Genomic DNA, 18516 nt, shown 5'->3' with positions numbered 1-18516 from the left:
ACCATTTTTTTAAACAAACGTCTGATTTCGCCAAAAACGAAATGAATAAAAAAAAAAAAAAGACATGACGTCACTGATTACTGTGGTAACTCCGATCGTGATAAATTGTATATCATTGCATATCAACTTGAATCTCTAGACATGTCACAACAATTTATTTGAAATTAACTTATAGGCAGCGACGCATTACCCCTTCAAACTTCGAAGGTACGGCACAAACAAAACCCAGTCGAGCCACCTTAAAATCGAGGTTTATGCTGATTGGTCAATCGAGATTTTGACTTCGCGACAACAAAAATGTTGTCCTTGTATTTTCAAAATTCATTACTTTTTATGAATCAGAAACGATATATATTTGTACGGTAAACTGAAACGCTCATTTATCAAGCCCTACTACTATGTTTCGATGTTTTGAATTGGTCATGTCAATCCAAAAATGAAATCGTACTGACCCCATTGACGAGGTCGTGATAATATCAACTCAAAATTTGACAGCATGCGGCATTCCTTTCTTAGTGGCGCGAAATTTCTATTGAGGTTTTTGATTGGCTCCTCGACAAACGATAAGACGATTTTGATTAGCGTTCTGCTCAAATAAGCAAACGTTCGTTGGGAGGGAAACGCTGCGTGACAGACAGACACTAAGAAGCTCTGCTTAGGAGGCTATACAACTGAAGAACCACCCATTGCTAAGAACACAGGTAGCCCAAGCAATGTCAAGCGTGTGAATAAACAAAAGAATATATGTTACCTTTGGTGAGAACGATAAAAACGTGGTCAAGTAAATGCGAGAATCTAAAACTCTCTAACCCGTTAAAGCCTGTGCTGCAGAAACCTTAGTATGACCGAACTTCGTTGCTCTATCTCATTGTTGATATGTCGTGTTATTGCAGGGCCGCTGTAGCCACTATGATCGATTTGGAATTAAAGGCGCGATTACGAGGAGCAATTTTCTCTGTTTACACGGTGCAACGGAGATGCAATCGTTGCCAAAAGTGAAACGAATTCTACTTTTCGCAACGATTGCTGCAAATTGTCTCTAAATTGATATTGCGCTGTAGGTTACGCACTGCAGTGCTATATGTAACTTGGGTAGCAACGCCGTATATTACATATTTACGTGTTCCAGTGAAGGTCCGTGGAATTTCAAAGTGCTTGTATTATTGAAGTTGTGCATTCTTTACTTTAGCGTTGGTATTTGTGAATTGGACACAAAAATGAGGCTAGGTCTGTATAAATTAGTGTGTGATCAATGAACACAGCGGTATTTGACTAAGTCAGAAAATGATCTATTAATGCTGAGCAGAAGCAGAAGCATCAAAGTTGATGGCAGATATTTAAGGTTATGTGACCCCTTTGCGCTGTGTCAGCAGATCATGATCATTGGATGAATCTTTATTTGACAAGCAGCAAAAAAGACAAATAAAATAACATGCGTATGCAATATCTGCACATGGCTTCAATCAAAATACGAAAACTGATATTTCGTAAATAAATACCTTGGAGTTTTCACGCGATAAAGACAGTGCATTGAAGTTACATAGCTCCGACAGGGTATGTTGCACTAGGTAATGTTCCGTGCAACTTGTGTGACATTCGACATTATGATCTGTGGCGATTAATGGTTTACTCGCGATGAAATCCAGCTGAGTTGATCGTGTCCTCCGAAAGGAATTATGGGTTTACTATTTTTAATTATACAGCTTCTCATTAATCCCATATAGGTAACTGTTCAATTATTTTCTTAATTGGACAGGTCTTGTTGATATGGGATTAATTAGGGAGCTATATAATTAATAGGTAAAGGGATTTCATGCTCCCCAATCAAGAAATAATTAGACTCGAAAAATTCCTCTGACTGCCAAATTGGATGAGGCCTATGGCCTCATCCAATTTCGTCAGTCCTCGGAATTTTCCTCGTCCAATTATTTCTTAATTGGATAGCATGGAGTCCTATTGCATATACTAATTTGGTTAGCTTAAACAAAGCAATTTTGAAGGAATTAAAAAATTATAAGACCACCTTTACCGAACCAAGCATGATAATCTATAGACACAAATCTGATCAACTGGCATAAAACACATCAAGCGTCTGCACTGGAGGCTCGCTTGAGGCTGCCATGGCATGTGGGAGAGACTTGTTATACCCCTCTTTTCCAATCAACCAGTATGTCTTCCAAAATCCACGACCCTGCGAGTAGTGAGAGATCGTAATTTAGCTTCGTCAGTTGACCTGAATTATTTCATTAGAATACAATGTATTTCAGTTCAGTTAAAGGGGGACTCCGACGTATCACGGGTAAACTCGACTTGTGACAAATGTACCGTTATAAATTCATGTGACCATTAGCTATGGTCTTTAATAGACCACATTTTCACTTTCTCACCCGTGACTTCCTACTTAACCCGGTTGATGAAGAAAATTTGGCAAAGTAGGGGGATTGACATACACACACACATTACGAACCTTACCTTAATATAAACGTCGCCTCTCTTCTCGAAGATGTAACCACCGATTTCCTTCAGGATATTGTAGCAATTCTCACTGACGTGAATCTTTAGGGCTATAGAAAAATATTTGTTGCATAATATGAAACGGTCACTGACCAAACAGAGCGCGCGCTCTATTTGAAATATTTAGAAATGCATTTTAGTAAAGGGTAGATTGCTCGCACCGGCATACTTCAAAGCTGAAAGTTTTCGGATACTCTTGATCTCAATTCCCGCGCATGATTTACGCTTAGCCTACGGTTTCATAAGGTTACACATAATATTGCGCAGTTGTACTAAGATTGCGCACGGCTCAGACGAAGTTTAAGGTTGCATAAGGTTTCTTACGAGATTGCACAAAGTCTCCCTAACATTAGCGCACTAAGTCTAAGGTTGCATAAGGCTACTTACAAGATTGCACAAAGTCTCCCTAACATTAGCGCACTAAGTCTAAGGTTGCATAAGGCTACTTACAAGATTGCACAAAGTCTCCCTAACATTAGCGCACTAAGTCTAAGGTTGCATAAGGCTACTTACAAGATTGCACAAAGTCTCCCTAACATTAGCACAATCTAAGGTTGCATACGGTTACTTACAAGAATGCACATATTCTCCCTAACATTAGCTGCCTACTGTACTAACAACGCATGACATGACTGACCTTGGCCTGTGGTTTCCATTCGAGAAGCAACATTGACTGTGTCACCAAATAGACAAAACCGTGGCATGTGGATCCCAACAACAGCCGACACACATGGACCTGAGAAAAGACGAGAACAAAGTAACAATTCGTGGTTCCAACTTGGACAATATCTAACCAATCACCGTTACAGCAGTTTTCCCAATGGAACTAAAAACTACACATTAATCGTTTTTAAAAGAGTACTACAAGGATTACGAGGCAATTTTCTATTCTTTTCACAGGACAGTCAACTATTGAAACAATTTATAATCAATTTTCCGCGATAATAGTTTTAAATCCTGAGATATTCTAGCTAATTTATTGAGCTTGTGGGACATAACAACGGTATCTAAGGGGAGTCGAAAACATTAATAACGCGTTACGACAAAATGCATCCATTTGTCATACGCTCTTGAAGAAATAGAAAACGCGCGTGCGTGCTGTGTGCAGTTATAAAGTACGCTGGTTTGGCAGAACACTCGAGAAGTGTTCTGCCAATCCCCAAGTGCTTAAAAACTCCACACAGCACAGCAAGCAACTTTTTTTATTTCTTTTATAAAATACATGTTTCAATAACCGTTTATTTGGATAGGAATGACGCAACTGAAAGTGCGCGCGCGTGCAATGTGCTCTCATAAAGCACGCGCTCCTAAGCAATCATAACGCGAGATTTATAACAGTTATTTTATGATGATCCATACCAGCAGATCTCGTGGCATTGCAGAAACGTAGATTAAAGTAACGTATCAGTGTAACGCACGCCCTACTAGTAAATGGTAAGAAATTTCTTACCATTTACTAGAGCGTGCGTTACACTAACGCGTTAAATTTGAATTATAAGCTGCTCTCAAGTTACTTACGTTAATCTGCTATCAAGTTACTGGTAGTACGATTACCCGAAATTCCACATATCAGCTTCTTGTTTCAAATCTCAACACAGGAAACCCAAAGCACATTATTGATTTAATTATTCATGTACAAATTCCAAAGCCGGGCTCCCTGTGATTTGTTGCGAGGTTATCAATTTAACTCACCGCTATGCAAACCAACTCGTAACTGAAGCTTCATCTGAGGTCTGTGACGAATCTTAAAGTGTGTCATCAAGCTGAGAATATCCAGCGCCATTGTAGCTATCTCGCCCGCATGGCGGATACCGTTACGTACGGGAAGTCCCGACACGACCAACAGACAGTCACCAATAGATTCCACCTTGTAGACATCATAGTTAGCGAGGATCTTGTCCAACGCCAGGTATAGGTCATTGAGCAGGGTAACAATCTAGGAGGAATAACAAAAGTTAAGGTAAAAATAGTGCCCTATCCCCATTATTCGGCTCCATAACCCTTAGTCTCCTACGCAGCCGCTATTAATGTGGTCACTCAACGCTCACTCGAGCGTTGCGTGACGACACTATTAGCGGCTGCGTAGGAGACTACATAACCCTTATTTCTTTACCAACCTATTTTCTTCAAATTTGGAGAAGCAAATAAACTATGTGACTTTGAAAAAGGGCTTTCCTGATTTGCTTAGTGTATTTTACCCTTATGAATCAGGACACTAAGGAACTGACATCTGATCATCTGATCATACATCACTGCAATTTAGCGTGTTAGGTTTTGCGGATGGTGGAAAACCGCAGAAAATCCCTCGAATGAAGGAATACCTAACAAACTCGCGTGATGCCGAGTACAGGAATCAAACCCGAGACCCCAGAGTTGAGAGGTGAATGTACTACTACGTGTGCCACATACGATGCTCACCTTTTCATTTATAACTAAGAACTGTCTGACTTACCTCCATTGGCGTACTGTCGGACGCCAGGTCCATAAATGCCACCACGTCACTAAAGTAGATCGTTACTTCATCAAACAACTCCGGGGTCACTGATTTACCTCTCTTAAGTTGATCGGCAACAGACCTGTTAGAATGACCAAACCACGTTAGTTGCTTGTGTTCAGTAAAACAGATCGAACGGTTTGCTTCTTTGTTTGAGTGTAAAAAATACAATTCACTCCGCCCTTCATAACAGGCTGGGTCACGTGATGATGTTTTTACATACGCGGGCAACATCTTGTAGAGCAGTCTGTCTGTCTTCTTCTTTTCCTCCATTAGTTGTCTTGTTCGTTCTTCCACCAATTCTTCCAGGTTATCTGCATGTCTCTCGATCAAGTTGATCATGTTGTCCATGATGTTCACATCCCTGGAAAACGACAGAATATTTGAACAGCGGTTAGAGCGCATGCAGTAAAACCATGAAATAAAAACAAAGTTGATGCTGACAAATAGTAGCTATTTAGTGAGTAATGGCTGCTATCACTCAAGCAGAATATCATTAAACAAAAGACATGTACAAACGTTCTCTTGTGTATTTGTTGAATATTCTGGTTGAGTGATAGCAACTAGCTACTATTAGAGTGAAGGCATTTAACCCGTGAAATAAAAATTATTAGTCAACGTGTAATAGTCACATAGACACAAAAGAAAACAATGGAATTAGGGTCTACTAAAGTGTATTAGTCTAATATCTATTTCACGGGTTTGGTGACTTCACTCTGCTCACTATTATATTACTCACATGGTTTTACTGCATGCTCTCCAGTGTACAAATAGTATTATTTTAAGACAGGTATTGTTGAAAGCTGATATTTTTTTCAGCTGTTGTTCTCTGATTTTGGTGACAATGATTACAGTCATAAATCATCATTCATCATGTTTTGCAACCCAATTGATAAGGCAGCCGATAGATCGAATAAGGATTTAGAAGTTGATTTTTGTGGAGAGAGAAAAAACTGAAGAACCTGGAGGAAAAACCCCTGAAGCACAGGAGAGAACCAACAAAGAACAGTGAGCCTGGCAGGACTCGAACCCGGGTCGCAATGGTGAGAGACGACACCCCACCATCAACTCCTCTATATCACCACAATATCATAACTATCGTCATCACTATATGATATACTCAGTAATTAAATACCATGTTCAAAAGTTTACCTGCCCATGACTTTTCTTAGTTTATCCAGAATCTTGCTGAAGTGAGGTCTCTTGTCAGGATCATCATCCCAACACTGCTGCATCAGGGTACGTAATTCTGGTTTACACGCATCAACAGGTACAACAGGTCTAAAGGGAGGGTCCTCGTGTATCGTCACACGTTTCACCACGTCTAAAATAATATTGAAGTGACCACGTTCAGACTTGATTGCAAGGCTTTAGTTGTATGGTACTTCAAGTATGGTACAAACGTGTGGGTCACCAAAATACACAAAATACTACTTATTGGTAGGAAGAAAACAATGTACCATTACGCTGTTCCCACCTTTCGGCAATAATGAGAACATTTTGGTAGAAATGCTAGTCAGTTCACTACTAAACAACATTATAATGAAATCTACAGCACCATATCTACTGATCCTTTTGAGGTTTAATATAAAATCGAAATCTATATTCCAGTGGACCCAGGTATCGTGCTAGAGTCAATATCTCGACCTTGGCCGCCTATTACAATGAATATTTTACAAACATATCTGTCTTCCCTTCCTAAGGGGAGGTCTTCAGTCTCTATATTGAAAACACACAATAATCTACTCGCATAAAGGGAGAAAAACCGTAAAACTTGATTGAAAACTCTCCCAGCAAAGTAGAGAACAACACATCCAACGACCTCTACCCGAATATATCTGGTTATTTGAAAAACGGCCAAACGCCAAATTTGAGGTAAGGCCACGGGCGGGATACCAGGTCCATACGACCCATGTGACTTCAGCCGAGCATCCTCATTGAGAATCTTAGGCTCAGGTCGAACGTTGAACCTCTTATGAGCCGAACCTAATTCAAACGATGGATAACAAGGCGGTCTTCTTTGATGTCATTAGGTTCAGCTCATGTGAAGTTCGACGTTTGGTCTTAGTCTTTTTCTCAAAAATATGACACTTGGTTTAGAATAGGAAAACATTACGCCCAAGCAAAATAGACCTATTTACCTTGGGCGTGATGTGTTCCCATTTCAGACTATGTGTCATTCTCTATAGAATCATTTCTTTGTTTAACGGTTGCGCGCATGGGAAGATCGACCCATGAATATGGATACAACTCAAACGAAGAATCGTATTTTCAAGAGAATGACACTTGGTTTGAAATGGGAATAATCATAATACCTTTAGTGTTCATGTTAGTACACATGCAGTAGGGAGGAGCCCGCATGGCAATCTCTTGCAGGATAATCCCATAGCTGTAGACGTCACCTTTCTGTGATCCACGGGTGTCCATCTTACCATTGTGAACATGTTCCGGGGCGCACCACAACATATCTGAATAGAATACATTAAATATAAACATCGCATACCCTCTGATCTTTTTATCTACGGTCTCAGTGAACTGAGAAGGAGAAGAGGTAGAAGAAGGAGGAAAAGAGAGAAGAATAAGAGAGAAGAATGATTTTTTACCGGTGTACTCCTGATCCTCTGTTCGCGATGGCAGCCTCTCAAGACTTGATCTTAACTCTCCTAGATCCCAGTCTCCTATCTTACAAACCCAGCGAGAGTCAATGAGGCAGTTAGAGGACTTGAGCCGACCGTGTACTTGAACAGGACTACTGTGTAGAACCGTCATGCCCTAAACATGTTCATACCATACGATATTCAATAGAAGTAACTTTAAAAAGGTCAAATACCAAGGCCAAGTTCAAACGCAATATATATCATTCTTATACCCACCGGGGGGGAGGGGGGTACTCCCATATATGGACCAATACGGGGATGATCCGCTGAACAGGGTATGGTTTTTCGAGCTTCTTATCATAAACAGGGTATGCAATTTCACTCAAGTTCCGAGTTCTTCCTGAGTTTCCTGTCATATTCAGGGATTCTACTTTCGTATTGAACGAAACTGGTTATTATGGTCGTAAAAAAAAAAAACAATACGCGAGATGACATGATAATTGAAACAATAACTCAGTGCAATAAATTATATCTTTTGTCATAAACAGGGTCTACGAATTTGGTCTTTTTTTTGTCATAAACAGGGTACCCCTTTCAGAATCCCAGCGGAACCCCCCTACCCAAATTCTGGCGGAGTACCCCCCTCCCCCCCCCCCCCCCCCCCCCCCGGGTCTTATACATACACACGACAAACACATAAGCGTCCGCTTAAGGGAATAAAGGTTTTTTTATCATAAAAGAAGTCATTACGGCTTGCAGGCAGTCGTTACCAAGAGGGGCACACCATGGAATTTGTTCTCTCGTATAAGTACAGTTTCGCTCAGTAACAGAGTTTGCCAAAGAATTAAAGCTGATTTTAAATACAATTCTACATTTTTACCGTTGCGACATCTCTCACAAGAGATAAGATGAACACCTCCTCCAGCTTGAAATTTTCGTTGTCCAATAAATCCTATGAATAAGAGACACAGTCAATTAATATTTCTATTATTGGACTTTCTGTGGGAAGATTAATCAAGATCGTATTTATTACGACCTTTGGATGAAATGAGTTGAACGAAACTTATTTTACGTTCATTGGTGTGAAAAATCACTGCACGGGCAATTTCTGCATTCAATGAAACGCAATGTGCAATTAATCAAAGAAAAGTCTTTATTCATGTTGTAAAAAGTCAGTCGTGCGACGACGGACACAATGCTTTTACAGTAACGTTGCCTTTTCTTTCGCGACTTTTAAAGTCTAATGTACCAAATCGATATAGCGTTGTAAGCCTATATTATAATACACCATTTTCAAGCTTATTACTGTGATTCTTCCGTGTGTCCTCTATCAGTTCTGTCTTTTTTTAAGACCTGAAGTACATTCAAAATTATTCTTTCGATTCTATGCGTTTCTCCGGGAGCATTTGTTTTACACTCGTTTTAAACTTGTTTTACGTTTTTTTTACACACTGTCACCGACCGACAGCGTTTTTTTTAAACAGGTGTCTAGACTGAACCATATAACACCCTTTGTATTTAAAAGTGCTCAATAGGAGAACACTGCTAAAATACTTCATAACCTACCTGTAGACTGCCTCTCTTTAGGTATTTGGATAAGATCAGGATTTGCGGTGATTCCAAACATATACCAATGAATGGGTTTATGTATTCATGACGCAGTTCCCGGGCCTAAAGTAATAAGTCATTAGTTATTAGAAAGATCACTAGGTGTAGTAACGAGCCTAACTAAGCCTGTTTACCTCATACTGTTCTAGTCGTGATATTGATGGTTTTCTACCATTCCCAAGAGAATTAAATAACAAAAGACACGGCAGCCATGTTGGAGGAAAGAACGAAAGAATTCATTGACAATTCTTTTGTTAAATTCCTCCAACATGGCCGCCGTGAAAACCATCAATACCCACCTGTTTAACTTCAATCAAGATTTTTCTTGATATGGGTATTTCCTTTTTCTTCATCCTTTTTACGGCAACCATTTCAGCCTGTCATGGAATAAAATGAAGGTTAGACGACCAGTTATCGTGATTTGTAGTATTGAGCGAGCTCAGCTGTTTCCATGTCGGCTTAGTTTCTGGTTCATCAATAGTGCACCTTTTCATTGCCACCGGAAAAACCTTAACTTCGTGGTAAGTCAAGGCACGGCTAACTTAACAGTTATGGAACTGGAATTTTTAGCGTGTTAGGTTTTGCTGGGGGATCAAATCAAAGGGGATATCTAACAATCTCTACTCACATGTGGTGCCCTATGAGAGGAGATTACATTAACTGTGGTACAAGCATCGGAAAAAATAAACAACGAACCAATAATGCATTCGAGAAAAAAATCAGTTTATAAAGAAACACTACAATCGTTAGTTGGTCGGACATTCTGTATTCCATTGGGAACACTACCTATTGTTTGGGTGTACACTCAAGCATAGCCGGGATTGGTCTATACTGGATATTCTGTATTCCATTAGGAAAACTACCCATTGTTTGGGTGTACACTCAAGCATAGCCGACAAGCATATTACAAAAGGTTTTAAAAGAATAACTACATGCATACCTTGTACATGGCGATAGCAGTGAAGACAGACGAGAAGACTGGCTCGTGTAGACTCCATCGTGCAGATGATTGTGTATCAGTTGACTTGGCAGATTTAATACTGACATGAGACATGCTGCCTTCCTTTGCACTTTTAATCGATTTGAATGACCTGATACTCTTCCCTTGAGAATTCTAACAAGATGAAACCAAACATGAATAAATAGTAAGCAATAATGAAACGAGAGGAACTTAGAAAAAATCCTAGTTTATGGGAATCGAACCCACGACCCTCCGCGTTCTAGTGGGAGGCTCCAACATTGAGCTATAGACTCCTTGCATGTGACGTCAAAGCAGTTCAATTTGGAGGACAAAACAAAAGAATTTCATTCTAATGAGAACTGGAAACCTATTAATGGGTTGCAAACATTCCAAAGAGAGGTAAAAGACAAAAGCATGGCGGCCATTGTGGTGCCGTTAACAATGGGTGCTAATAAGAAATCTTTTGCTAAATGGCACCAACGCTACCCCAAGAGGGCGCGGTAACGTGACGTGCAATGGAAGAAATGTTATATCCACCAAAATGACAGCTGCATTCTGACATACTGCAAGAGGTCTACACCTAATTGAAAAAACGTTGTCGGGTTCAATAAGGTTATATCATCAAAGCTAAGACCGAAGGGGAGCATGGGAAGACAAAATACCGCAGCCAAACAGCTCTCCAGCGTATAAATCTTCGGAGAATGGCTTTGTGTTAATCTAGGTCGACCGACTTTGCTCTACTGTGCATTTTTACATGCCTATATGCAAATATAATACACATTTCGGAGTACCCAAAATCCTTTTCGGTCTTAGCTTCGATGATATGACCTTCTCGAACACGATAACGTTTTTTCAATCGGTTGTATATATGATGTTTTTAATAGCACGAGTATTCCTGACGTACCTGGAGCGATCTCATAGAAGGACCATATGGATTCTCTCTGAATATGATATCTTCTTCCTTTACTTTCCATGACTGGTTCTGAGCAAGATCAAGCTCGAAGGCAAGTTTTCTATTCAACAAAAAAGGCAGCCAATAAATCTATTTGATTATCAATATATTTTGAGTTCTGGAATTTTGAACAATGTGGGAAAAAATCTCAACGACCTTCAAATTCTATAGAACCCTAAACAACCTGGCTTTGGGCTGATCAAAGTCAGCCGGGCAAGGCTAAGTCACAGATCGAGCCCTGAAATAACCTTTAGGCTGGGCAAAGTCAGGTTAGACCATGGATGATAAAACGTCCCGGAGTAAAAAACCCAGTTCATATAGACCCCTTGCACGTCACGTCAAAGCAGCACAATTTGGAGGACAAAACAAAAACTTTTCATCTCATGAAAATTGGAAAGCTATCGTCACATGTCCTTCAAATTGAGCTGCATTCCGATGAACTGCAAGGGGTCTATTTTTATGAACAAGCTTTCTTACACTTCTTTGACATTTTGCGGCTGGCGTCAGCAACCGTGCTCTGTCCGCTAATAAAGCACAGTTGTCGATCAATCAGAATAGTTTCTAGTCTTACCTGTAGACAAACACGAAGACCAGGGTGACGAACAGCACTCCAGAAATAGTACATGACGCAATGATGACGTAAGTAGTACTATCTGTAAAACCAAAAAAAAGACATCTTTCAGTACGACAAACCTATCTTAACAAAAATGAATCCTTACTCCGCAAACCAATGAAAAAGCTGGAAAATTCATCTTTTTTTATTTACTGCAGTTTTCGATATTCTTCAAACTCGGTAATTACAAGCTGCACGTTAAAATTTGGTTTTTCGCTGCCGTCAATCAAAAATAATCAGTCCGCGGTACCTTTTATGTTCTTGACTGGTGGCAGTGAAAAACCAATTTCACAACAAGCCGTTAGAATGTCCTACTTTAGTTCACAGATATCGAAAAGCACACTAAAGGACCTTGGGAACGCCAGCACATCTCTACTCTGTTTAGAGAGAGTACCTCTAACGACATAAAGAACTGATTTTTGTGCGGGTATGAAAATAGGAGAAAAATCCTCGAAGAACGGGAGACGAACAACCAACGCCACTCAAATATGGTAGGCTCAAGGACTCAACTCACGACTAAAAGAGTGAGCAAGAACGAGGTATAGGCACATCGCCAGCCAGCAAACCCCCCTTGCTTCCCTAAAACTCAGTTTGAAAAATAAATAAAGCAAACCACGTACGTACCTCCAGTTTCCTCGCACAACTCTCCCTTCCATCCACACTCAGGGGAGTCCTTTGGTGGTGTCAGAACCCCCCCTGGCCAGATGATAGTCACCCCCTGCCTTATTGTGAAGTTATCATTGTAACGAGTATAATAAGCTATGTCTTCAAACTTGTCGTTGATGAGAGTTTGGATGGTGTAATCGGGATCTCGGTCACCCTTGTTATCGATGTACACAGTACCTGCTACACCTAGAGACACGAGACAATATAGGATTTGGAGCTTTCATTTATTAGAGCAAGATAAGAGGTCGTAAAGAGTTTTTATTTGTTTTTGTTTTTTTTGTAGGTAGAAGGGTAGTCACGTGTGTGTTCGTTTTTGCGTGGGGGAGGGGGTGGTGAGAATGGGGTGGATTTGAACGCGCGTTTTCACTTGACGTCAAAGCGGCCATCTTTTATACCAAGTGACTTAAACACACAACATGGCGGGGTTCATAACCCAAGGTCCGTAAGTGACAAAGCAAATTGGTTGGCATATTAACATTTTGAGTCACATGGTTGCACACAATGTATACGTCACAACTTGAAAGATGTATTGGCCTCAGCCTCCCTCGCTGACAGTAGAACTGAGCAAAGAGTACGCAGTATCGTCAATCAATGTATATCTTTTCTTTAATCCTTACCTTCAAATATTCTATTGTACATTTTCTTAGCGATGACTAACCCGTCTCTCTTTGATCCTCCTTCGCTCAACGTCTCATTCAGAGCGATAGCATAAAGATAGACAGCATCGTACATGGTTCCTGCATATGCTTCAATCTACGGTCGGTAACAAAACTAATCTGTTATAGTCCCTTTTCTCATATCGTAAATACCGCTGTGTTTTAAGACTGAACACTCATCTCCGCAAGCTTAGCCTCGCTTAAGAGTAAATCATTTGCAAATGTCAACTGTAATGTAAAGAATGTGCAGCTTGAACACCACGAATGCTTTAAAATCCCACGTAGTTTTAATGGTATCTGTGAATAGCTGACTTATAAACGAGGCTAAGCATGTGCAAATGAGTCTGTAGTCTTCAAAAACAGCAGTATGCATTGAATGTGAAACTAGTGTAATGAAAATGTGAGAAATAAGACCTCTTTACCTTGGGCGTAATTTTTCCCCACGTCACTGACCACGTGTCATTCCCAAGAGTATCATTTCTTTGTTTAACGGTTACGCATCAGAAGACACATGAATATGGATACGACTCAAACAAGGAAATCTTATTCTCAAGGGAATGACATGTGGTCTGGAATGAGAAATATTACGCTCAAGGTAAAGAACTGTTTAAAATGCAATATTTTCAAGATTATTTGTTTCTGTCTGTTTTACATTTTCGAATATCATAAGATGCGTTTTCAACATCCGCTGTTCAGTCTACAGCATTTGTCTTCTAATTATAGTCTTTTCTTAAAAATAGCTTTTATTATCTTCGCAAACTGCCTTTTATAATAACCTGAAATCTTGACATACTTTCTTATAGTTTCTTATCATCATATTATATATTCCTAGATTATTATATTTATTAGTTTGCACATTTTAACGCGTAATTCAGTCGGAAGACTGCGATGTGTTGAATCTTTCGAAATTGTTACCGGTACCCCAAAACTGTAAAGTATAGAAATGTAAAAAGGCGAAAACCATTACTTCAAGAGTCAGTCTCACCTTGCTATTATCCTGCAGCTCAATATTGAAAGGATCCTCTTTGAGTCGTAAACGAACTCGATCGAGAAAAGCCTGAACTTTGTCACCTGTTGTTTTAGCCGTGCCAAACTTTTGCTCGATGTTGAGTACCCCTTCGTATGCCTTCTTTGCGTCATCATCACGACCATCGTTACCCATCCACGTGTTGTTACCGATGTATGACCTGAAATAGACAGTGTGAGCGGACTCTCTATATCGGCTTTTTTTGGTCACACGGAAAGAGGACGGGCCGAGCCGGGACGAGAAGCAAATTCCTAGCCCCATCCCCTGCGGAGAACCCGTAACCTCCGCACAACAGGCGGGATATAGACACCTTGCAGCACTTTGGAATGCAGCTCAATGTGCACGGCAAAACAATAGGTTACAATAGACGACTTGCACTAAGAGGTCACGTGATCAAATCGACCATTGTGGCTAACATTAGCTATGCGAGAATGTAAAAAAAGATGGTGGATACGGGTAGTTTCTTTTTGTGATAAAAGGTAAGTTAGCGCACTAGATGACGATAAAAATCCCTTTTTCTTGCAAGAAATATATTCTTAGTAGATATCTAAAGTCGATTTTTGCTATTAACTTGCAAAGAGAGAAAAAAATAGCGGATTTGATCACGTGACCTCTTAGTGCAAGTAAAAAGGCTCTATACATACAAAGTCATACTTAGTACCTTTTAGGTAAATGCACCGTAATAAAAGCATTTTTTCCATTCAATAGCCCGAGATCTAAAAAGTTCAGCATTATGTCTCGAATGTCGCCACCACTGCACAACAGGATGAAAACTGAAACCATGAATGAAATGGTTAGGAAAAAAGTCTTTGTCTTTTCTTTTGCATGAGTACTAGAAGGTCTGATTGGTGTTAGATCTGTAGGGTGTAATTTATATAAGATCGTAAAGTGTAATATTACATGTCTGGATGTTTACACAGCTGTACATGGGGTGTCGTTTCTGTAAAACGGAGTGCCAAATGGTCACAGAGGTTGTTTTCGAGAATTATTAAGATGGTGGTGTTGGTGATAGTGGTGATGATGAAACTGGTGTTGATAGTGTTGGTGTGGTGATGATGACAATGATGATGATAATGGTTTTGATAGTGGTGGTGGTGGTAGTGGTGATGATGACAATGGTGATAATGGTTTTGATAGTGGTGGTGGTGGTACTGGTGATGATGACAATGGTGATAATGGTTTTGATAGTGGTGGTGGTGGTACTGGTGATGATGACAGTGATGATAATGGTTTTGATAGTGGTGGTGGTGGTAGTGGTGATGATGACAGTGATGATAATGGTTTTGATAGTGGTGGTGGTGGTACTGGTGATGATGACAATGGTGATAATGGTTTTGATAGTGGTGGTGGTGGTACTGGTGATGATGACAGTGATGATAATGGTTTTGATAGTGGTGGTGGTGGTACTGGTGATGATGACAATGGTGATAATGGTTTTGATAGTGGTGGTGGTTGTAGTGATGATGATGAGGCGATGATGATGACAATGTTGATGTTGGTGGTAGTGATAATGATGAGGCGATGATGAAGATAATGATGGTGCTGATGTTGGTGATTATGATGGTGCTTATGGTCGTTGTGAAGATGATTATCATGATGGATGATAATGACTAATAGGGAAGATGGTGATGGATGATGTATAATAATGGTGTTGATGATTAGTGCTCAAAAAGGTAACTAGTGGTTCGTTTGAAAGTGACCAACCACAAAAGTGCTACGTTCCCGTGTTGGTTGTGGTAAGATGATGATGACGATGGTATTATGATAATGAGCATGCCTGTTTTTGTGAAACATACATGCACGATACACTATGAAGTGTAAATGATAAAGTAAAGATGAACATTACAAGATAGCGAGATAGATAGACACAGAGTAATCAGCCGAGACGTCTCTTACTTTTAGCTCGTTTTGCTGCCAGTTTGATCTGATCAGCCTGACGATCGATACGACTTTCCAACACGTGTAGACGTCCAGGAATAAAGCTGTGGAAGTGCGCCTCGGTGATCCCTGCTGCGTCCTTAGCGAACTCGATTTTCACCAGATTTGCAGCAATTTGCCAGATGTCGTCGGTAGACGCGATGATAGCGACGCGCTTCCAGTGGAAATGTTCCATCAGACGTTTAAGGAGCTTCTCCATTTTAGTGTAAGGGCCTGAAAAACACCACGAGACAATCGAGTTAAATACGCAATAACAATACTACTTTTCCTTTTAATTTTGGAACGCTTTAACTTTTGTCAGGAAGGATGAAAGGAAGGATGAAAGAAAAAGCAAAAATTAAGAAAGTCCCGCGAATAAAGAAAAAAATGAAGAAAGGAAGGAACGAAGGAAGTGGGAAAGAGAAAGAAAGAACGGACGAAAATAAAGATACAGAGAAGTGAAGGAAAGGAAAGCAATTGATGATAACATTTATCGAGTTCAATGCGCATTGTCGGTAAGTGCGTTTCGTAATTTTTATCCATTTTAATCAGTCTAATCAATCAAAACTAATTTGCTTTTTATTTGTCTAATTACCTATATGACGATAATAAAACCAATTTTTCTCACTCTCGAACTAGCTGCGTGTTCGACTCGTTTTTCACAAGTCATTTATGAACATTTCTATATATTGAATCATATTTCCAAAAATCTGCGTTCTTTTTTCAACTACTGGTGTCGACAAAATACATGTACAATGATTTCGGACTTAGATCCTCGGGTTGAGAAAGTTTTCTCTAAAACCGTAATGACGTTTTTTTTGGGAAGGACTATTGATCGTAATGATGTGATTATTGCTAATTGCAATTAACTCATCACAAGGCAAAAAAGTCAGTGTTTTTTTACTTAAAGAATTCTGGTTCTCAAGCGCAGCAAATTTACCCTGAAGCAGATGAATATTCGTACTCACAATAAATGAGCTTTATATAGCTAAATAGTTTCAAATTCTGAATCCATTTTTTTCGTTTTAAGGTAATAGGTATGTCGTTATATTTGAGTATGGACCCCCTAGATCAGCATTTCTGCTCTTGGGGTTATACGGTTTAGATTAAATATGCTTCAATAACAAAAAAATGAACCAAGATCAAAGGCCTTAAGAATTTTAACTTGGTGGGAAAAGAATTTAAAGTAGAATAAGTAAGTAGAATTCACAATACTCCTCAGAATTCGAATAATAGAATAATAGTGAAATCAGAAATCATATAAAAATACATCGGGAAAACTAAACCTCAACTCCATAACAGAACACTAAGAAATTCTTGTACAACAAACTCATGAATTTTTTTCTTTCGTCCTTCGGCTTTATGGTCAAAGATTCCGCGAACCAAGAAAATAACTCTCAAACTCCGCGTGCCATTGTCTTCTCAAATGACTTTTAAAAGATTAGTGATTAAAGGTATTTTTTAGTCATAGAAAGGAAAAGAAGTATAAAGAAACAAAAATAAAATATACAGGCAAACACAACAATAAATAGGAGAGAGAAAAAAATAAGTAATTTAAAATCACAACTTGAAAAAGTAAAAACATTTTGAATTAAAAAAAAAAAAAAAAAAAAAAAAAATCGGAAAAAAGTCCTGACTTACCAACAGTCCTAGCAAAGGTAGGGAATGTAATTCGGTTGGATAGATGGCCAGACATACAGCCCCAAGACACAACGGGAAGGTTCCATTTTCCTGCCAGTAGGCTAATGTACTCACACACATGATTACATCCACCACCGATAAACGCGTCCACGTTTCGCTTCTGTGCTGCCCAGAAGTTCATGACGATGGGTAGGGCAGTGAGAGAGGAACAGTTAGTGTTGCCGAACACAAACTGAAGATCATGGTTTGGTAGGAGGCTCGTATCGTTATTGATGTCTTCTACAGCGATAGGAATAGCTGCGGCAGTCGTACGTCCAACGTCCCATTCACCTGTCATTGGCGCTAATGCAGCAATAGTGACGATCTCCTTGGCCGATGCTATCCAGCAATGCCAGAAACAGACCAAGAAAACAACAAATAAGAAAGATAAAATCGAGTTCATATTTTCTTCACAGAGCGATGTACTTTGTGCCACTACACAAAGAAGGGTCTTGTCTTTTTAAACTCGTTACTTTAGAGTCATCCATAAACCTTTGAAGTTCTCCGATAACGGTTGTCTAGGCAACCGATTACGTCACTGTTGGGTTTTTTAACGACATGAAAGTCGGCCCACCAAGCCCATCTTCGTAAAACCGGTCAAGCTGGTTTTTAATAAAGCTCTGCAAAGTTGCTGTATGACATTTTTGCTGTCTTGAGCATTTTTAAATCTGTTTTTCGAAAAAATGTTTAAAATTCTGATTTTTGATTGAAGCCAATAGTTGGTGCAGTTTTAAAATTATACGGGTCCGAAATGAAAAAATTCCAAAGTTTTTACTTTTTTATGCTTTTCCTTTTCGACTCAAGTCATGTTTGTCTCAAATCGTAATTGTT

General features: G+C 39.5%; 1 protein-coding gene across 1 annotated transcript; it reads right to left on the bottom strand.

Annotated features, from left to right (window-relative positions):
- Positions 1–1336: 1336 nt before the first annotated feature.
- On the bottom strand, positions 1337–18038 carry LOC116293227 (atrial natriuretic peptide receptor 1). Its single transcript, XM_031700635.2, has 21 exons — positions 17647–18038; positions 15985–16239; positions 14750–14861; positions 14047–14248; positions 13023–13158; positions 12364–12591; positions 11698–11779; positions 11079–11187; positions 10154–10327; positions 9513–9590; positions 9172–9276; positions 8486–8557; positions 7612–7780; positions 7324–7476; positions 6161–6332; positions 5232–5372; positions 4967–5090; positions 4207–4450; positions 3152–3250; positions 2473–2564; positions 1337–2191 (listed from the first exon to the last, which is right to left on the bottom strand). The coding sequence occupies exons 1-21, from the start codon at positions 17981–17983 to the stop codon at positions 2066–2068; spliced, it is 3210 nt and encodes a 1069-aa protein (XP_031556495.2). The 5' UTR covers positions 17984–18038; the 3' UTR covers positions 1337–2065.
- Positions 18039–18516: the final 478 nt, after the last annotated feature.

Source organism: Actinia tenebrosa, unplaced genomic scaffold (assembly GCF_029948245.1).
Source record: "Actinia tenebrosa isolate PJP-AT-01 unplaced genomic scaffold, QUT_ActTen_1.0 PGA_scaffold4__44_contigs__length_22323623, whole genome shotgun sequence".
NCBI classification, from domain to species: domain Eukaryota; kingdom Metazoa; phylum Cnidaria; class Anthozoa; order Actiniaria; family Actiniidae; genus Actinia; species Actinia tenebrosa.
Note: the sequence above shows the minus strand (reverse complement) of the source record. Positions and strands in the feature narration are given on the sequence as shown.